The sequence below is a fragment of the Brienomyrus brachyistius genome, chromosome 24 (genome assembly GCF_023856365.1).
Source record: "Brienomyrus brachyistius isolate T26 chromosome 24, BBRACH_0.4, whole genome shotgun sequence".
Classification (NCBI taxonomy): domain Eukaryota; kingdom Metazoa; phylum Chordata; class Actinopteri; order Osteoglossiformes; family Mormyridae; genus Brienomyrus; species Brienomyrus brachyistius.
The window spans coordinates 5,485,146-5,507,416 of record NC_064556.1 but is presented as its reverse complement, the minus strand read 5'-3'; the positions used below and the strand labels follow the sequence as shown (position 1 = coordinate 5,507,416).

General features: G+C 43.3%; 2 protein-coding genes across 3 annotated transcripts; both read right to left on the bottom strand.

The window, feature by feature from the left end:
• Positions 1 to 20: 20 nt before the first annotated feature.
• LOC125719971 (kinesin-like protein KIF3A) lies at positions 21 to 13,972 on the bottom strand. 2 transcript variants are annotated; one of them, XM_048994888.1, is made up of 18 exons: positions 13,683 to 13,972; positions 12,589 to 12,871; positions 12,051 to 12,195; positions 11,276 to 11,360; positions 10,465 to 10,570; positions 9,628 to 9,767; positions 8,664 to 8,861; positions 8,098 to 8,272; positions 6,733 to 6,825; positions 4,533 to 4,598; positions 3,354 to 3,510; positions 3,081 to 3,261; positions 2,834 to 2,944; positions 1,717 to 1,842; positions 1,495 to 1,548; positions 1,242 to 1,310; positions 756 to 883; positions 21 to 664 (listed from the first exon to the last, which is right to left on the bottom strand). In XM_048994888.1, the coding sequence occupies exons 1-18, from the start codon at positions 13,686 to 13,688 to the stop codon at positions 616 to 618; spliced, it is 2,172 nt and encodes a 723-aa protein (XP_048850845.1). In that variant the 5' UTR covers positions 13,689 to 13,972; the 3' UTR covers positions 21 to 615. The 2 variants fall into 2 exon arrangements, with proteins under 2 accessions (XP_048850845.1, XP_048850846.1); XM_048994889.1 differs by lacking the exon at positions 4,533 to 4,598.
• Positions 13,973 to 17,954: 3,982 nt separating this feature from the next.
• LOC125719975 (POU domain, class 4, transcription factor 3-like) lies at positions 17,955 to 19,720 on the bottom strand. Its single transcript, XM_048994893.1, has 2 exons — positions 19,511 to 19,720; positions 17,955 to 19,315 (listed from the first exon to the last, which is right to left on the bottom strand). The coding sequence occupies exons 1-2, from the start codon at positions 19,628 to 19,630 to the stop codon at positions 18,431 to 18,433; spliced, it is 1,005 nt and encodes a 334-aa protein (XP_048850850.1). The 5' UTR covers positions 19,631 to 19,720; the 3' UTR covers positions 17,955 to 18,430.
• Positions 19,721 to 22,271: the final 2,551 nt, after the last annotated feature.

Below are 22,271 nucleotides of genomic sequence, written 5' to 3'. Positions count from 1 at the left end.
AGAAGTCAGACACCACACACTTTGACGTATGACAATTTAATAAATTAGGGCGCATGCAAGAGCCATGGAAACAAAACCAATATTCAATGATAAGCGACGTTAAGACCGGACCCTCAGTAGATGGGATTTAGCGCTGCTAGTTTGGCATTCAGCAGTATTTTCTACAGCAGCAGTAAATCTCTCCACTGGCTTTTTAATCAGGTACTTCAGTCTATTGTCGTGTTTGAGCAGCACTAAGTCAAATGCCTCTTTGACACTTGCAGAAGTTACGTTCCAGACCCATCAGCGATAGGTGAAAATCCACGATATAGCGGGGGGGTCACTGTACAGGTGCTTTATACTTGGACAGTAAGAGCTATATCTGCAGAGGTTGGGTGAAAGCATAACATCTATTGCCATTATTTTGTGCCCATTATAGAAGTATATAAGTGTAACATTGTCAGGACTGATATATGTAGGGATTATGTTATGTAAACTTCAAGCTCGAAGACTTCAGATGATGTTCCAAATGGAACGGCGACGTATTGCATTGCATCGTAATATTGTACAAAGATTAGCCGGAAAAAGCTTCGCATCTTCAGTAGCAAATCGAGTTGTCAGCCAAGTGTTTTGAGTTCACTGCAGCAGAGACTCAATCGCAGATTCTGGTCTGGAAGACCGTTTCCTGAAATTAAATTTAGTCCCAGTTAGTTGGACTTACTTCATACCATGAAACAACTCGGACACGTACGGCAGAAGGGGAAAAAAAAACACACCTCCTGCTCGACTTGGGCTTGGACCTTCCGCTCTTTGAGGTTCTGGGCCTGTCCAGCCTCAGTAGGGACTGCCTCATGCTCTCCTCTGTGTAGGCCAGGAACACATGCGACAGATCCACTTCGAATGGCTACAGGGGATTAGAGGGACCTTCAGTTGTGAATAGACTTCATGTTTATCCTGGTTCAACAGTGGGGTGAATTTTTATCCCAGGTGGAAAAATGTTAAAGGCCGTCAACTAGTAGGGTTTTTTATTTTATTTTATTTTATTTCTTCCTTCCTGTTGGGGGGTGGGTTCTGTAAAAGGGTAGGAAGCACAGCAGATGCCTTTTCTAGATTTGTTGAACATACACTTCGGTTAACAGTTAGCCAGGCAGCTGCTGTCAGTGCCGGTGTCAATCACACCATCTCCACGTTTACAGCTGTATTCACTCTCAGGTGTGGAAGTCACACATACTGGGGAAAGACGTTAGGTCCGTAGAACTTACATCTTTCTCTTTCTTGTCCGGAACGGGAGTCTGTTTCCTCATGTTATTTCCTGTATACGCCACACATTTCTAAAGAAAACCCGGTTTGGTCAGAAAAGATCTAAGCACTAAATATGGAAAATCTCCAGTTGATCTAAAAAAACAATATTCTACGCTATACTAATACTGATACTGTCAAAATGATTCACTGTCAGGACACAAGCTTAAATTTCTTGGGAAATTCCATTAAAACACGGTGGAGCATTCTACAAACCAATTGCCATTCGCCGATGTCTTCATTCCAGTGCACGTAGTTCTCGATCATGTCCTGCAGAGATAGGACTGTTAGGGAATCTGAAATTGTTTTCCTTTGTTTACAGCATCATTTTTTTTTTTTAAATAAATGTTTTGTACTATATGTTTAGCAGTAGAGAGTACTTGTAAGGCAGCTGTTCCAGATCACTGCCTGTGAAGACCCCCCAACAGCGATGCTCACTTGATACTCTTGGGGGATGAAGCTGTCAATGATGAGCATCTGCAGTCTCAGTTCACGGCTCAGCTGCCGGATGTTCTCCAAAAGACCCTCGATCTCCCGGTGGTGCTCCTGCTGCAGATCCGCCATCTAATGCGCCAGCGTCCAAGAAGAGGTCAAGCGGCCGTAGGGTTCAGGAAAACGTGCTATCGCATAAGCGCTAACCGTTCTTCAGAATATAGCAGGACTCCGGGTTGCCTGTTTGTGAGTCCGGCTGTTTCGAACACCGGATAACCCCCTAGTATCACATAGCATGAAATTACAGGTATTCCGTGTACGATGCCGTGACTGATGAGTCGACAGGTAGGTTGGGGACTAAGGAACTTAATACCGGCAAAGTCAACAGTCATTAAAAGGCTTTGACAAAGTATCTATATGGAAAGTCTTTATAATATAGTGATGGTGATGCATCCCAAGATTGAGATACCATCCCCGGTAGCCATAAATAATGTGAATATGTCCTTGCATATGCTGTTATTGCAAACATTGTACTACTAATAAAGCCCATTGTACATTATACAGCACTGAACAGTGCTGTACTCGTGAATGAAAGGCATTGTGACATTTTAGCCTAATGCTCAAGAAATCGACAGAGCAACGGAAATGTATGTAGCAAGCGGTGGTGCAATGAAAAATCACGCTTTTTATACCTCATAGGAGGAACAATGAAGTTAACTTTTCTTTTTTTTTCCAGACCATGGGTGAACTAGGGGTAACTGAATCCTACAGCGCATTGGGGCCAGTGAGTGGCTCAGCGGGTTACGTGTCTGTGGCTGTGACCAGAAGGTCGTCGGTTCGAGTCTCAGCAGACAGCCACGTGTCCGGGGGGGGCTGTCATTCCTAAAGCTACCTTATAATTATGTTAGCTTCAGACCACGATAAACTGCAGAAAACCAAAACCTCGGATACGCGGGTTGGGGGCAGCAAGTGGCTCTGGGTCTCTGTGCCCATGATCAGAAATCAACAATTTTGTACAAATAAAGGATTTTTTTAAAAAGGTTAAAAATTTGGGATTACTGTGTAATACTAGTTGGTGGCACAAATACTCAAATTAATCTGCATACATCTCAGGTTCTTATACCTCAGATTTGGCCGCCATCAGCATGGTCCACACCTTCTTCAGCTTCTTGGTTTTCCCTTGAGCCTCTTCTTGCAAACTGGTGTATTTTTCCTCTATATCAAGGCGCTCTTGCTGATAGGCCGAGATAAGAGATATAATATAAGAGGAGCGGCCGTGACTCGTGAGGTCGGCCATTACTCGTGAGGTCGGCCATTACTCGTGAGGTCGGCCATGACTTGTGAGGTCGGCACACGACACGCCGCCTCACCTCCTTCTCCTCCAGCTCCTTGCGCAGCTGCTCAGCCCGCCTGCGCCGCGCCTCCAGCTCCCCGTTGGACTCCTCCAGCAGCTTCTCCTGCTCCTCGGCCTTGGCCAGCAGGTCCACGCCCCCCACGATCACCTTCTTCTCCAAAGCTGACAACTTCTCCAGTAGCATCTCGTGCTCTTGCCTAAGCACAGCGATGGTGGGTGTATTTATGGGGGCGACCGAATGCATAATCTGCACCGTCTAGGGAAAAACATCCGAAAAGGTGGCACTTACTGGGCTTTCAGTAGGTCCTTCTCTCTCTTTTCCAACTCTGCACGGGCCTTGTTCCTCTCTTCTTCTTCCATGTCCAGTTTTGCCTCTAGGACCTTTCTCTCTTCTTCAATTTTTGCCTGCATCTCAACCATTTTGTCAGGCGAGACCTTTTTCCTGCCTGAAATAAACATGCGGCGTTTTTGCGCTGCACCGACACACGTGACAATGCAATACGGGGCATTTTTATGACAAAAATACCGGCACCGTTACTCATATTACCAGGTAACGCTGGTATTTTTATGACATCATGCTGCCACATCACCCGCAAGGTGTATCAACAAAGACAAGACTGTCTGAACTGAAACTGCCAGAACGAGCATTTTGCATGGCACACTTTAGGAAATGTTAAGAAATGACGCAAAATCTCATTCTTGAGAAGTTTTCTGTTACATCCATATGTACACGCAAAATTTAAATAGGGGTTAACAGTGACTGAACAAAGTCTTTTCCAGTTTCGAGCTCGGTGCAAATTCCAATATTCGATCCACGTTACAGAAATGTGTCATTCTCAAAGCGACCTCTTAGCTCTTGCATAAGGGCAAACGATTGATACATCAGAAGTTAGCATTTTGCATCAGAGGAGAAAGAATCTTGCAGGTTATTCTCAATGCGACATAAAGGAGCAGGTTAAGGCAGGGTGGAGGGTCACAAAGCACAGCACAACACAGAATATAGAAGGTGAAGCAGTCGAGGAGGCACTTTGGGTGGTATTCTATCATAAACGGTGTTTAAATGACATTGGTGATATTTCAGGAAACCCAAAAGGACGCTTATCTGATTTGAGTCAGCATTCTGCAAGTTAGAAGGCATGTGGGTTCGATTACCACATCATACTTTTCCTATCTATATTTTATTATTGAGAATGTAGCGGTTTCCAGTATTTAAAGATAGAATATCGCATAAGACGCATGCAGAGGGAGAGGGACAAGCGGAAATCGCATGCGTTTGTGCATCTGTGTTAAATGATTTAACAATTTAAAAAAAACAACAGCGAAAATCAGGAGAGCAGCCTTGGCCTGAGAAGAGAAACAAGAATACATACATGACGCCCAAAGCGGGGTGGGGGGGTCGAGGAGCGTCATGAAACAAAATGGGGAGGGGGGGGGGGAGTTGGTTGACCAGACAGCTACTCCCACTCACTAGTCTGGGACCTTCCCATAGAGCTCTGAACAAAACAGGAGGAGTCTGAGCTACTGCTGCCACTGCCTGTGTGGAGAGAGAGAAAGACAGGTGCTGGTGCATCCATCCAGCTAGAGACTGAGAGAAACAGGCACCGGTGCATCCATCCAGCCAGAGAGAGAGAGAGAGAGAGAGAGACAGGTGCTGGTGCATCCATCCAGCCAGAGAGAGAGAGAGAGAGAGAGACAGGTGCTGGTGCATCCATCCAGAGAGAGAGAGAGAGACAGGTGCTGGTGCATCCATCCAGCTAGAGAGAGAGAGAGAGAGAGAGACAGGTGCTGGTGCATCCATCCAGCCAGAGAGAGAGAGAGAGAGACAGGTGCTGGTGCATCCATCCAGCCAGAGAGAGAGAGAGAGACAGGTGCTGGTGCATCCATCCAGCCAGAGAGAGAGAGAGAGAGACAGGTGCTGGTGCATCCATCCAGCCAGAGAGAGAGAGAGAGAGAGACAGGTGCTGGTGCATCCAGCCAGAGAGAGAGAGAGAGAGAGAGACAGGTGCTGGTGCATCCAGCCAGAGAGAGAGAGAGAGAGAGAGAGAGAGAGACAGGTGCTGGTGCATCCATCCAGCCAGAGAGAGAGAGAGAGAGAGAGAGAGACAGGTGCTGGTGCATCCATCCAGCCAGAGAGAGAGAGAGAGACAGGTGCTGGTGCATCCATCCAGCCAGAGAGAGAGAGAGAGAGAGACAGGTGCTGGTGCATCCATCCAGCCAGAGAGAGAGAGAGAGAGAGAGAGAGAGAGACAGGTGCTGGTGCATCCATCCAGCCAGAGAGAGAGAGAGAGAGACAGGTGCTGGTACATCCATCCAGCCAGAGAGAGAGAGAGAGAGACAGGTGCTGGTGCATCCATCCAGCCAGAGAGAGAGAGAGAGAGAGAGAGAGACAGGTGCTGGTGCATCCATCCAGCCAGAGAGAGAGAGAGAGAGAGACAGGTGCTGGTGCATCCATCCAGCCAGAGAGAGAGAGAGAGAGAGACAGGTGCTGGTACATCCATCCAGCCAGAGAGAGAGAGAGAGAGAGAGAGAGGTGCTGGTACATCCATCCAGCCAGAGAGAGAGAGAGAGAGAGAGAGACAGGTGCTGGTGCATCCATCCAGCCAGAGAGAGAGAGAGAGCATGCTAAACTGTGGTTTCCTATCCTACGGTGCAGCAGACCTGTCAAAAAAACACATGTTGATGCCTGAAAATACCATACTTTTCCTAACCCTAACCCTAGCCTCAGTTTGCTAACCTTAACAGGCGCTGACGCATCCATCCAGCCAGAGGGTAAGAGAGAGAGGGGTAGAGTCACACGGCACGCTCACACGCAGCGGACAGGTATCCCCCCCTCCCCCGGAGTGTAAAACTCAGAAAACCCTTTCAGCAACTTCATTCTTCCAAAAGGAGAATCATCTGAAAATCTGACCTTATTTTCCAGTGAATTACCAGTTAAGGACAAAGTAGTGATGGAGAAAGAGAAAGTGGAAAAAAATGATTTATACACATTTCTCATCAAGTTAAACATAAACAGCTTCCACAAAGCAGTCCAGTATAATCCTGGATGAAGTTTTTATCTTTTTTTATTATTTTACATATTAAATTTAAATTTAGCTTTTGCTTTTATGCAAAACAAACGTCTAGTTTTACAGCTGGATATCAGTGCCATTTTTAAATAATTAGCACTTTAGCCGTAACCTTGCTACTACAGGCCTCAGGTTCGTAAAGTACCACACGGCTTTGCCTTGACAAAAGCCTCCACTAAATAAATAAATGAATGAATGAATGAATGAATGAATGAATGAATGAAAATTAACGTAAATGCCGCTCTACCTGCAAGCCTGCTATACATAATTCACATTTACAACGTTCCTAAATGAAGGCATTCAAGAGCGAAGTCGTTGGGCTGAAGATTAATAGCCCATGTCAGTTATAGCTTTAAAGATGAATGCTGAGGCGTGTTAACGGGGTAATGTGGTAAATAAAAAGATTATCAGAGTTACTTGTACCCTGCCTCCTTCCAATTTCAAACCAATAAAATTAAGTTAATATGAATGAGTGTCTGACCCCTATGGTCAGCTGTGGTACTGTCTAGAATCAGACTGAGAAGCACACTGAACAGGCAGGTACCACGCGCCCTTCCGGACTCTCGGTGGGGGTGGGGAGGTTCCTGGGTGGGGTGTTCTTACCTCGCCGTTTTCGGCTCTTCTCTCCTCCCTCCTCTTCGTCGTCGTCATCCATCTCCTCAGACCCACTACCCTCGGATCCTGAAATTTCCTCCCCTGAACATTGACACAGACACACGGCGTCAGCTGTTGATCCATGACAACGCGTTCGCTGTAAGGAAAACGCTTTTGGAAGGCTGGGAATGCATTGCATTAGACATTACATGCGTCTGAAATGGCACTAGTGACACTAATCTCCGATTTAGTGCGTCTCGGGGTAAATATTCCATTTACATTTACTGTCTTCTGACATTTACATCTTCCGACTTAACCCACGCTACAGTGATGCATGCAAAACGTTGCACGTTCGACATGTTGACAAGTTCGCAAACAGCCAAATTATTTGCTGGGGTTTAAGCGATACCGCTGAATTGCAAAAGCGACCAGGAATGGTGTGACTAAGGTTTAGGGCTGTAATGCAATTTAATCTTTCACACAATCACCAACGTGGCATGCAAATTCAGCCAGTGGGTAGCAGAAATAGCATACGGTTTCCTTTTTACGCCCATTTCATAAGAAAACTTTCCGTAGGACTACGAAGGCCTGAGTAACAGAACATATTCTGGAAATTTTCGTTAAAATGGGTTTACGTCCGCCGAAGGAATAAACGCGTCAGACGACAGCGTCCAAATGCGCAGGGCAGAAAATGCACCGGCGCGAAATGGCTTTACGCATACGCATGTATAGGCGCATACGGTTCTGCACTGGTGCGCATCTTCATTATCATCTTCCTGCCGTCTTTCCTGGCAAGTTGCTGATACATCGCGCCTTTTTAATTATTCAGGCCAAGTCAAGAGATCATAAAGTGACATCATGTAACTTGATCGGTCCCTGCGGCAGATGAGAGATTATGGAGCCGTCGGGACTGCAGTCACTGATTGGCCGAGCATCCGGGTGATAATCCCCGACAGCCCGGCTTCAAATAACAGCCCAGAACAATCCTAACCTGGATACCCCTTACACGTTATTATACACATTCGAGCTAAATATAGCAAATGTAACACAGCTCTTCCTATACACCTAACAGACTGAAAGACAGTAGAAGATATCGCACCCCGAGCCAGGCAAGCATATATTACACGCCGCTGCAGAGGTAAAGAACAGCCTCTTAAAGCAGTTACTGCACATTCGGCTTATATATTTGTACCTAACAATATTATCTTCACGCTTTAGTAGCAGAACGACCTCCTTCTGCCAAGGATTAAACATGTCCATTTAGTTCCCGTTCATTTCAAATTGCGTTCGGTGTCTGGAATTTTATAGACTGGAAGCAAAAATTCCCAGTAAGATGACTGCTTTTCAGCTTGTGGCGGACCAGTAAGCAGGTACCTTCCTCGAGTTTCTTCCTCAGCTCTTCGATCTCCTTCTGGAATTGCCGGAGCAAGGCGTCCTTGGGGTCCTCGTTAATCCTGGCCTTGTTCTTGATGTTCTTGGCCCGGTTGGCGTAGCGCAGCGTGCTGATGGTCTCGTCGTAATTGTAGTCCGCCGGCCCGATGTTTGCGCACTGCCGTGAGAATGACACCGTCGCACTGCCGTTAACGGACATTAATGTCAACTACAATGGCAAGAAGAAAATTAGCAAATCTCACCATGGGTTAATTTATGGTAAACATAATAATTTCATTATTCCAATTATATCAATTTAAGTTATCAGAACACCAAACATTTACACTGACACATCAAGCAGGTCTTGAGGGGAAAAAAAAATTACAAAAGAGAACTTTGTTTCATCCATCCGTCAATTCATCCCTAAGTCTATCCATCCATCCATCCATCCATTAGTCCATCTGTCATAGAATCACAGTAAACCTGCAAACTATATCAGGAGGCACGAAACAGGGGCAGTGGTTCAGTAAGGAGGTCTATGTTTCATATGAAATATCTGGGGGGGGTACCATCATGGTTTTGGAGTTGCCCCCCAGCGAGTCCTGAAGCAGGCGGGTCAGCTTGGAGTTCCTGTACGGCACGTGGGTGCTCTTGCCGTCCACCAGCGCCGAGATCACGTTCCCCAGGGTAGACAGGGACAGGTTGATCTTGGTGGCCTCCTTCAGCCGCTGGCCCGTGGCCCCCGTCTTTCCCTGCCGCTCGGAGCCCTGAGAACGTGAGGTAGAAGATCCCTGTAGCCACCAACAGCTCGGCACTCCCCACCGGCAGGCGGCAACATCGCACATTAGGAGGATAAATACTCTACGCCAGCGTTTCCCAATCCGGTTCTCTAGAGAGTCTACATTTCTGGGAGCTGTGAGGGAGCAAAAACATGGACTGACTTTGGGTCCCCGTGGAACGGCTTGGGAAACGCTGTTATATACAAAAAATACTGGTTGAGCAATGTTACATGTACGTTATTGCCAACTTACACGACTAAAGTTGTCTTTCTTTTTTTTTTGTCTGTCACGTCTAAAGTGTGAGATTGTCAGTACAGTGATCCCCCGCCTATTACGTTATGTTCCAGACCCATTAGCGATAGCTGACTCACTGTACATGTCTTTCATGCAATACGACCAAACACGATTATGATTTCGTCTTGGCGTATGACCCACGGATCCAACAAGTGAAGACCACAACAAAGAAATTTTGACTTTCGACTGACTGGAAAAGGTCAAAATCTCACGTGTCTCCTGGATTGGACTGCAACAGCAGCGGAACATCAGCGCGTCGATACATTATTTGTAGCTGTTCATATAATAAACGGTCGTAGCTTGGGTCCCGCCCCAGGAAGCACAGGGCATAAAGGAAGACGAGTCCTACGAGGACAGCCGGTCAGGGTGACACACCAACAACGGCCGAGCTGGTGTCATCGGTTTTCCTAACTGTGAGCTTCTGGAGGGAAATGGGGGCGACGGTTTCCTGCGGACTCACAGCCAGGTCCACCAGGTGCAGCTTGCCCATGCGGACATGCTGGTTGCCGTCCAGCCCCTTCTCACTGCACTCGATGGTGATGGTGAAGATGGCGTGGGAACGGGAACTGTGCTCGTTCATGTTCGTCGCACCCACCGACCCTGAAGGAAGAAAATGAGCAACGTATAAGCAAGGTCACCATTCGCATAGTAATTAGATGAACAGCGCCATCAGCACCATAAAAGGGCGGGGGTGTGGCCAGGTGTGAATGGCTCATTCATACACATGAAAAATGCTACATATTCAATGAAAGGAGCCCAGAAATAGTGACATGAGTTCGGTTTTTCTTATTTATTTATCCAACTGAATGTCGCAGCTACACCATTTAGTCATCTTCATGTAGCCAAGACTTTGGCGTTCAGATATCTGGGATCGAAACAAACTGCCACCATTGCTTACTATGTACTTCTATAATGTTTCTGCAAGTGTTCCAGACTGCATTTTGCAATGTCCATGCTTTGATGTCAAATTACAAACGTCACATAAATCTGACAAATTTACAAAGTACATTAAGATGAGTGTAATGCCGAAACAAAAATATAAGAAATAATTTATTTGCCATGAATTAAGTTTATGATATTGAATGAAATGTGTGTCCGTGCCCCAGTCAGTGAAAGTGTGTTTCCTACCCCTAGACTTCATAGTGTTAAATAACGGTAGCCTGTTTACAGATGCAATATAAATGAGTATTCGGCATATTACACTAAATAGTTTATAGCTGAAAATTCGGCAGTTGCTCAAGCACTCGGTTCAGCATTAGCTGCGTCTGTAAGACAATACTGGCTGAGGATTACTTACTGTTTTTGTGGCCCAAAGTCATTATCCGATCCATATCGTCCGCATTGTTGACCACGTACCCGGAGAGGTCCTTAATGTAAACCCCAACATCGGGTCGCTCTTTTACCTGGTTTTACCAAACACAAAGAACATGTATACAGGTCACGCAATAACTCTGACTGATCAAACGCCTCAAGATCTGAATAGCAAAGAATTTTATCGTACATTTGTTTTTGCCATGTTTGCTACACGCTAAAAGCAGGTTAACCCTTTGCATACTCTGAGCTGACCTTTCCGTCGACAGACAACGATGAAGTATTCCAGAACATTCTAAGATACACCTCATCATCATGTGATCTATTCTTCTGCAATACAGCATCTCCCAATCTGGTCCTCGGGGACCCAAAAACAGTTCGGAGGGAGCCAAAATGTGGACTGTCTGTCAGAGAGCTTGGAGGGAGCAAAAATGTGGACTGTCTGTCAGAGAGCTTGGAGGGAGCAAAAATGTGGACTGTCTGTCAGAGAGCTTGGAGGGAGCAAAAATGTGGACTGTCTGTCAGAGAGCTTGGAGGGAGCAAAAATGTGGACTGTCTGTCAGAGAGCTTGGAGGGAGCAAAAATGTGGACTGTCTGTCAGAGAGCTTGGAGGGAGCAAAAATGTGGACCGGTTTGGGAAACGCTGATGTAATGCCATGCACACAAGATATGAACTATTTCTTGACAGCGACTTGTTAGCTTCCAAGCCAAATCCATTGTTAACAATCTGCGCATTCAAGCCACTTTTACAATTCATAATTCTTACAGTTCTATCTAAAGCATAGAAGCCCGCTCACCTCCAGGCTCTGGTTTTGATCCTTGCCCAGCAAGTCCCGTATTTCTTCATTGTAGATCTCCAGATATGAGACACGAACCAAGAACCTAACAACACATCATATTTTTCAGCATCTGCCCACCTTGATATGTAATCTACTTTATAATTCAAACAATCCGGAGACAGACAGGAATAAATACTGCTTTGGCTGCTGAACTCTAGCAAAGACTCTTTTTGGTAACACTTTACTTAAAGCAGTCATATAACTGCATTATAGATACCTCCATGATGCATTATAATGCATTCATAAAGTATTATAAACATGGCTATATTTATGAAAATGTATAACAGATTACAGCCATGTTTATTATGCATTATGAATGCTCTAGGAAGCTCTCATCTATAATGCGCTATAGATACGTTCATAATGAATTATAATGGTCAGTATAATGCACGATGAAGGTATTTAAAGTGCATTACTGATGATAGTATTCATAATGCATACTAAACATAACTATAATATGTTATGCATTTGTATAAATAGTAAGGCACGTTTATAATACTTTATGAATGCATTATAATGCATTATGAAGGTATCTATCATACTGTATGACTGATTTAAAACGTTACTGTATTTTTATCCTAGTTGCTTACTTGATGCTTTGATGTAAAGCATCTAAAACCTTAAAACTTTCTGTAACTGGGTATCTTACTGTCCATCCATCCATCCATCCATCCATTAATTCGAACACGGTGGCAAAACATTTCACCTGTAGGCCCACTCAGATATATCATACCTTGTGTCACCTTCTGCCTTTGCGATGTGGCCAAAGATATGAGCAAAGGAGTTTGGAATGATTCCCCTCAATTCGGGGACTGCCCTGACCCCCTCCATAGTGAAGGTCTTCCCTGTTCCCGTTTGACCGTAAGCAAATATCGTTCCTAAGAAAAATGCAGCATAGACTTAGACCAAACCTGGCAGCTTGTTTTCACTTTCATGTTCACGTTATAGCAGAAAAAGCATGCAGGAAAGACCTTTAGGGTCATGCATATTCAAATAAGACAGAACTTTATTGATCCCTGTGGAGGGGACATTCTTTGTGCCGCAATACAATGGAGAATGATGTAAGCAGAAAATAATACAACGAAGGATGATGTCATCAGAAACAAAAATAAAGAACAGGATAATGTATTTTTACTCAAGTAATCCTTTGTTGTACTTCTTTTCTGCGCTATGACATGACGTTTAATTAATCCTCTGCAACTTTTATTTTATTGTCCTATTTAAAAAAAAAAAAAAAAAACTACGCAACGGAAAACAACTAGATCACTCACCATTGTATCCTTCCAGTACGGATTCGATGATGGGTCGAGCCGTCAGATTGTAAACATCTAGCTGTTTGCTGTCTGGCCCGAAGACAGTGTCGAAGGTGAACGTCTTGGGGGGCTCGCCGGGGGCGTCCAGCTTGCTGACCGTTATAGTTCCGCGCATCTCGTCCACGGTAACCGCATGCTTGCACAACGTGCTCTTCTCCTTGTGGTTCAGGGGCCGGCATCTCACCACCACCTTGACGTTGTCGTTGACCTCCGACTTTTCTGGTCTGTCCAGCGTACTACTCTATGAGAACAAGAACGTTGCCGCAGCATTAGTTACAAGACAGCACAGTGCACTTTAGTGGACATGTGAGATTTAAAAGTGACATAATATGCACGTTTAATCTCCTGCAATTTGTCTTATCTGTAAACCATAAAATTCTGTGTTAGTCTGTAAAAATTCAGATTCACCGTTGTACACATAATACATTCACTGTTATTTAGGGACACGGGCTTCTCAAGGACAAATATGAAAATGATCCACCTATCAGCTACTGCCGAAATAGCAATTTGTACAGTGTACACCTTGCGGCCAAGACAATAAGACGACCAGCACCACATAAAATCAGCACGATCAAAGATACATGGGATTATACAAATAAAACAGCCTTATATGTGCATTAATGCAATTATTAAAGGCCGATTTGAACCGTGCATTGCAAGACAACTATGGCCTATTTTGCTATTTATTTGCAATTTAATAAAATCCTTATGGCAATATTTTACCGACCGCTGCCTAGGAAGCTAACAATGTCTGCATAACACTACGCAATACCTTACAATATATCCATGCAAAGGTTTGCTACCTAGTGCTTAGACTCTCATCTTTACTGTATAAGTTGATACATACCACTGCATACAATATAAATAAGTCGCTTAATTTCCTGACAATAAGTACAGACCAGAACGCCATAAACAAACGGCAACACCTGCTAGCCAGCTAGCTAATTATCACTCCATAAATGCAAAAGTGACAACACACAGCGCCGATATTACTCATTTAGTTGACTAGCTATTAATCGGGAAATAATAGTAACAGTAAAATAAAACCATACCGGCATTTTCTGAACGCAGCTTTTGACGATGCCAGGACCTTCAACGCAGTGTAGCTAGCTAGCTGACAGTGTTAACCATGTAACTAGACATCCGCTAGTTTACCAACGCAATCCTCGGCTTTTACAGAAACTATTTTTTTGCAGATTATGACGATGTAAAATGAGGATATTGTCATTTAAATAGGAGCGCGTCTCCTTTCCGGAGCGGAATCAGGGACACAGACGCTTCTCTGTCGTAGGAGACGCGCAGCCCGCGCCCCACTTCCGTCCCACAGACGCAGATGCAGCCCGGGATCTGGATCTCTTCCTTAGGGAATAGATGCTCAGTGAAAGATAAAAGAAAATGGAAACACTGAAATATAAAGATCTGGATTTTGAATCGGTCAGCTGTATAGGAGCGATGTGATGGTTTTCACACTCCAGCACTGCAGCGTTTCTCTCTCATTTCCTTAGATGTGTTCTTCATGAAGGCACTGAACGTTTTTTTATGCGTTTCCGAAATAGAATTGGCAAAGTTATACAAATATGAAATAAACATTTTAAAGACCGTCCATGGTCTCACATAGAGGACACAGAAATAATTTGCATATAAAACTCTTGTTTCTGTGACAGTCATATGGATACATAGAACGGTCAGCTTGATTGATCACTGGTATTAATTCCATTTGACTAGCGAAATGCCTTTTTCACGGCATCTCTCAAAGTGGTGTCCAGCTGAATGCTGAGGTGCTGTGAAGTCTGTGTTCCCATTTGACAGCTCCAAAATAAATAGAGTGTAAACTGCCCCTTGCTCCGACAGAGCGGGCAGCATATTAGCTGCCTGCTTGTGTGGTTCTCCAGCTGCTCTTTGGGTCCATAGACCATCTGAGCATCTTACCATCATCAGGTGCTGCTAATGGCCTTTACAATGCTACATAAAATATACCCTGCTAAAGCTTGCATACTGTAAGGAATTTTTTTTGTCTTAAATATTCATTCCTCTTTCTGTAAAAATGACCCTGAAATGTTTCTTCACTTGGTCTAGATTTCCACCATGCCAGAAAATTCGTAAAGATGTTTCCGGATTTGTGAGTGACAAATTATTCCATGATTTTGATCTGTGCTGGAAAGAAGCGCTATTTTGACAACGGAAAAGCATGAAGCAAAGATTAAAATGAACTTTCAACTATTAAGTTGCCGGCGAGCTCTGGAGCCGTTAAAAATGTGAAGATCTGCGAACAGTTTAATTTGTAACTGTGCCCAGTCCGCTGTCATGGTAGTTCTCCGGTTTTGCTTTTGAATTTGTTGTCATTTGTGAATGGTTTTCATAGTGAGTTTTTTTTTTTTTACATTGCAATAAAGAAGTAAAAAAAAACGGGGAGGGCTGCTCTCAAGAAAGGCTGCCTAAAAGAATTACCCAATAAAGTCAGTCAAACGGGATTCTACTATAAAATGAAATGCTCATCAACACGTTTGCGCCTTGGCAGTGCAGTGGTTAGCGCTGGTCCCTCTCACTTCTGCTACCAGGGTTCAAGTCTCTGGTGGTGGTTCTTGTGTGTGGAGTTTGCATGTTCTGCCCGAGTCGTCGTGGGGTTCCTCCCCCCCCCCCACAAAAAAATGCTGAGGTTAACTGGAGTTAACGAGTTGCTCATAGGTGTGAATGGTGTGTGAGTGTGCCCTGTGATGGGTTGGCGCCCCATCCTGGGTTGTTCCCTGCCCATATGCTCCGGGCCACCAACCCCCCCACAACCCTAAATAGGACAAGCGGTTACAGAAAATGGATGGATGAATGAATAAATTTGCGAACCTTTCTTTTTTTTTTTTGCAATTCACAAAGTATAAGGTTATTATTGCTGTCATTCATTTCTGTGACATTATCTTTTGCCTTGTGACCCGTTTATAACTGAGGGTGACTGAATTGTGTGTGATCAGTGTAATAGAGAACAGAGATGATTCAAGCGACAAATTGGACGGTCAGTTCATTATGTAAAAATAGACATTTTTGCGTGCCATTTAACAGCGACGGAAATTTGAAAAAGTTATAAAAAAAAAACATATTAGCTATGAACGACTGTACACTGAATGTACATAAGGCAATTTCCTTAAAATCATTCCAGTTACTTTTGCCAGAAATGGCACCCAGTGACGAGTTGCTGGTCAAAGGTGAACTTCAGGTTAACGCTGAAACGGCAGCCTTTTCGACGATAGTAGGACAGCATGACAAAATGCCGGGAGCTGAGGACTGCTCCCGTACTAGTTACAGTCCATGTCGTTTGTTGCTGGCTCTCAATGAATAATTAAAGGTGTGTCAGCTTTGCCGTTCTTCCCGTAACTCCCAGTGACTTCCGATGCTTGACTGCCTATCCCGTCCGACAGGAAGGAGGAGGTGGCGGACCGGCCACACTGTGATCCACACATGACACCCAATCCCCGCTCAGCTGGGAAGTCACAAACATCTCAAGCAAAGTTTGCTATGTAAGCACCTGTAGGGATTCTTACTTCCAAACCAGTTCAGAAATTCATGCAAAATCCAGCCCTGGTTGTATGTTATATAAACTAGTTTAAATTAACTAGTTTAAATTAAATAGTATGAGATCTAGGGTATCACCCCTACCACCATGAACCTGACCAGGATGGGTGTTTGGAAGATGGATGGATGTATAGGTGACATATCGAAGTTCAAATCGTAAGTCCAACATGTGATCCAAGCCCAAGTTGCATTCTTAGAATTTGTATTTAATAACCAAAACTTCTGTCCAAAGTGACATACATATGAGAAGGCGAGGTCAACCAATCCCTGGAACAACTGGGAAATAAGGGCCTTGCTTAATAGTAAAATTATATGGCAGACCTATGTGATTTGAACCAACAACCTTCTGATGACAAGCATAGGATTCTAACTTGCTGAGCCACACACTACCCCCAAACATAGTTTGTTGCCTGTTAAAGGTTTCAACAAGACCTTCCCTAAGCCCGCTACCTATAATCTGTTATGCAAACCGCATTATATAAGGATTGTATGCATTTCACCAGTTGCATGTGAAAAAGTAATATCTTCTGACACGTATGAATAATTGATCTGCTCTCACTGTCCACATGGTCTATCCCTGCGCTAAACTTCATCTCGACTTACCTAGAAGCAAGTGTTTTACAACATCAATAAGGGTATCGTATGTATCAATAACTCACGCTGGTCTTTCTCTTCGGAAAGACTTAAATCATGCTGCCCTTACCGTTGTGTGATCTCCACTGATACACCTCTTCCGTACGGTCTAGAAGGAAATACAGAAGGATGCGAAAGATATTTAAAATTTCCCTGTTCGAAGTACCATTATTACTGGTCATTGGTTTTGGTTATAATGCACAACACAGTGCAGTCAAACTCCAAAAGCCAGGTAAACTGTCTGCTCCAGACCAGACATTAAAGTTTTCATCGGTCATTAATAATTGAATTAAAACCTTTTTTTTGCAACAAACTTCAAGCAAATCCTATAACATTATAATATATGTATATTAACATATCTACTGTACTGTTGTTTGATGACATGATCCTGAGGGAATATAATTCAGCTGTCTTTGAGCTTGGGTGTTTCGTTCAGCATTTTAAAGGAAATACAGGAAATCTCTGGAGTAGTATATCCGTAAATTGCATGTAGCTTATGTGTTATCTAGTGGGAAAAGTGCCAGACTGCGTATTACTATAAGAGAGGGGAATCATAATTATAAATGTTTCACTTTTTCCACCAGACGCAAACATAAACAAAAACTTCGGTGTTAAAATTAAACATCCAGGGTTAACGGCCAATAGAAGCACGAATTAGTGTTTCTATGAGATTCCACTAGCTTCAGTTATATTCCGTGAATGTCACCGTGTACTTAAATTATTAGAATTTGATACGTACTCCGGTTTCCCCCCACAGTCCAAAAACATGCTGAGGCTAATTGGAGTTGCTAAATTGCCCGTAGGAGTGCATGCGTGAGTGAATGGTGTGTGAGTGTGCCCTGCGATGGGCTGCCCCCCCATCCTGGGCTGTTACCTGCCTCGTGCCCATTGCTTCCGGGTTAGGCTCCGGACCCCCCGCGACCCAGTAGGATAAGCGATTTGGAAAATGGATGGATGGATGGATACGTCATATTATTATTAAACAACCTTCCAGAAAACCAAAGGGGTTTGCCTCAACAGTGCAATTAATGGAAATATAGTGCATGAAGTCCAAAGTGAAATTTATTTAGCTGAAAATTCACACATTAAGACTAGATTGAAGACTAATTACATAGCATTCTTCACATTCTTTAGAATGGCTTCCCATTCAAGTAAACAAATCACAACCGTTAAATCATCTCTGTCGCACATTTAAGTTAAAGCAGTCTCACTTGTTGCGTTCATAAACAAACCATTTTAAAAAGTTATACTAACTTTATATATAGTTTAAACAGTTTTCTATATATCTTTGGTATTAGCTTTCAGTCGAGTTATTAACAGAAAAGATGCATTTGATTCTGATGCAATAAATCTGTTTGCGATCGATACACATATAAAAACGTAGCTTACACTTCAACGACCTTCCTTAAAGTGACAAGTAGTTTGTTAGTGCATGATACATTTTTAAAATTATTCACTTAAATAAATGTCCATGTTAAAACTGCGAAAAACCTGAGGGAAGCAATACAGACAAAATATAATTCAACCAAAATCCATTCTAATAAAAGAGTTCTTCAAAAGCATTAATTGCAAATCCTCGACACATCTACAGCTGTTTTGTTAAAATTTAATGGACCGCTGAATATTTCATTCTTTTTTGTTTCTGCCTTTGGTTACAAAACCAAACACGAACGACATTCTTTTTCAAATCCAGCTTCTCGGCGATTGCCGCGATTTTTTCCGAAGAAGGCCGAGGCTGGATTGCGAAATACGCTTCCAAGGAGCGCTTTTCCGGCGCGGCTATTGAGGTGCGTTTTCGTTTCCGCTCGTTGCAATTAAAAAGTTCTGGCTTGCTGTTCTTCTCCCGATATGCAGTTTCGGCCTCCTCCAGCCACGCTTGGAGGACTGGTTTCAGGGCGATCATGTTATTGTGACTGAGTGTTAAAGACTCGAATCTGCATATTGTGCTCTGGCTAAGCGACCCGACTCCGGGTATCTTCAGGTTTGCAAGGGCCGAGCCGACGTCTGCCTGTGTGACCCCAAGCTTTATCCTCCTCTGCTTAAACCTTTCGGCAAACGATTCTAGTTCACGGGGATCGGATTGCACATCGCTAAAGCTGGGCATCCCACCGTGCGCTGACAGGGTGTGTGGGTGCCCCATGCTCTGGTGTAGGTGACCCATGGTTTGGAGATGATGTTGATGGGCGTGTGATGACATAACGGTAGGCTCCTGGCCCCCCATTCCGTTGACAGCTAGGGTCGAGGAGATGTGGTCCAGAAGATCCCCGTCCAAACTTTGATGGAGGTGGTGATGTGTTGAGGTCAGTGTGGATGGATGGGATATCGGTACCGTGGAGGGTGTGGATGTACAGGGTACACGGCTCATGGTGTGGTAGGTCACGTCTGGCTTGAACGGATGGTTCTTGCCGTGGGATACTATGTCAACGGCCGCCAGCGCTTCGGGGCGGTTCAGCAGACTCTCATCGAAACCACCAAATAAATTGCCCTGCAGCTGCAAGCAGGAGAACATTGGAATTACTGGGAAATCCTCTCCGTTTAGGATATTTAAAGCCTGAAAATCATTATATTCACATGGAAGAAAGTATCGATTGATTTTTCAGTGTTCCGCGGAAAGTTTACCTAACTTTAAAAGCAACTAGTTTACTTTTGGTATTTTTTAAAATCAATTTATCAAAGAAATACATACCTGTGGAGTGGAAAGACACACCCTACGCATTGCTTCCGAATTCGAGTGAATGGTGGAGTACTTGGGCTCCTGTAGCACCGGGTGCATGGAGAAATGCTGCTTGCCGTTCATAGTGATCATTTTGGTGTCAGACACCTTGCAGGTAGGTGGCCCTGACGCGCAGCCCTGATCTGCTCCCTGGCTTGCTGCTGACGGTGTGAGCTATTTCCAATGACAGCGTCACACTGGATGCGTTTCTCTCTACCGGCCCCTGTACTCATTTTTCAACCTGTACAAGGGCAGTAGGATAGTCAGCTCTGCGCAAGCGTACAACGCGATGCCAGCGAGAAAAAAAAGTTAGGGAGTAACTCGAGAGATGAACTAGAAAACGGCAACATCTCATAATACTTTTAATGCTTTTGTATGTGTATTTTAAATTACATCAATACATTAAGTCATCCATTTTATTTTAAACTTTGGACTGTATAATTCCTGTGTAGCTCATTAAACCTGCAATATAATTTTGATTTATGTTCTACCTATATAGAACATGTAGAACATAAATCATAATAATAAAAATAAATAATAAAACAAACAAAACACCAACATTAGTATGAGTAGTAGTAATCTGTCCCTTTATTAATAACGGGGAGGATTCACTATTATTAATGACATTTACGTTCAACGAAGTTCGATTAAACCATTATTCAGTGTGGACCGTCAGTATGAACAAGTGCGATCATCGGTGACGTCATGAGTCAGTAAAATTGTGCTCAGAAACTTGAAACGCACAAAAGATGACACCAGTAGCCTAACATTACAGTGAATATTGCCGATTTCGTCATGCCTATTAGATGAGCTATATAAGATGTTGCGATATACCCGTATTTGAACTTTAATGACCGCAGCACATAAAACGTGTAATAATGGTAAATGACGGAAAAGAACCGGAGAAGCGAATTAGTCAAATTAAACAAAAATATCAAAAATTGGAAAAGGACGGAAAACCGCGCAGAATACGGACATCAAATCAAACATCTGAACGTGAGCGTTAGTCACAGGAGCGAACATCGGCATCCAGCCGCACATCCATGTACTCCGATTATTCATGAAACATTCAGAGCAAATCATTTATATTTTAGGGAGTCTAAATAGTGGCATGAAAGTTTGATCGAAAGTCGAAGTATATTTAACGGGAGCTCTTGGTAGGAAGTAATTAATGAATAAATAAATATTAAACTTGCGACTAAATAATTTAATATAACTGTCAATTCAGCTAGCGGAGTAGAAGTAGCAAACGTGATTTTTGCTCGTCTGTTTGCCTATACTTACACAAACAATTAGTTAAACGTGAGTATCAATCTAAGACAAAATTACAATGTAGGCCCACGCTCTGTAGAGTATGCATAAATGTAAAAACTAAGAAGAATTTAAAGACACACATTATTTACATAATTGCTAATATAATCTACTAAAATAGTAACTCATTTTAGGGTATAAATTAAAATTAAGGCATTGTTGGATATAGAAGTGTAGTAACAGGAAAAACTGGGGCATGGGTAAGATCGAATCTCTGGTTAATTAAGCTAATAAAATATGTATGGCAGCCTATTGGACAGTCATACTGGCCTTGCACCTAATATGTGACAAAAGAAAGGACTCATATAGATGGATGCCATAATACGCTCCGCCAGGATCCGTCTGTGTTCTGCCCAAACACACATCTTAATTGCCAGTTCTCCTTCAAATACCCACTACAGTAACGAAACGCACTCTGAGACAATCGATTAAGGAATTACAACTCATTCAACAGGAGAAGTTTTTAAAATTCTACATAAAATAATCTTCATTTAGGCCTAACTGGTTAAATCACGACGTGGTTCATCCAGCTAAGGAATAAACGCACGTCGAGAAAATAAAGTTTGAATCCAATTTGCAATTCACCAGACGCCGAACAGTGAAAGCTATAAGATGTTGGTAAAAGGATAGCAAGCAGCGGTTATTTTTAGTGCCATGGGTGCATAGATAGTGTCGTCCATTTTTTGGTGTGCCTTCCGCACGACTAATGTCAGGAACTCCGCTTATCCTGACTGAGTTATCATATAGTGGAAATGATTTTATGGGTACGCGGTCAGAGAATCTCACTTTTATTTCTTTTTTTTTTTTTACGAGCTGCGCCCAAAAGATGACACGTCAGTTATAGGATCTGAACCAGCTTGCAAAACGGCTTTAACATATGCTAGCAGATAAATTCTTAATTGCGATGAAAGAGTGAAAGATCAGGGAACTGAATAGCATGTCCTTGAGATATAGATTCATCTATAAAATTTTCGAAACTAGGTCGATGTCCAAAAAAAAAAAAAAGTAAAAAATTACCATATAATGGATTATGCTATTAGCTGGGAAATATTTCTGTTTAAAAGGGGACGAAAATGAGTGAAAGGAAAGGAGAGAGAGACACGGACTGAATTACTGAGATAATACCTAGTGGAACACACAACTAGGTTTGCAGAAAAGGGAGTCCAAGGTGGAACTTCACAAAGCCACCATCATCCAGTCAGTGTTGAGACGACGGAAGCTACAGACCAAACATCTAAAGCACTTTTTAACTCTAAAAGGCTCCCGACTTCAGTTAACCACCTGCGCGGGCAGATTCTATGAAGACAAGTACGCCAGTGACAAGTTTGTTCCACCTGATCCAAGTCAGTTCTCTGGTTCCCCAGACAGTGAATAATTCAGCAGGTATGCGGTAGGCATCCGTTACCTTGTTCTGTTCTCTTAT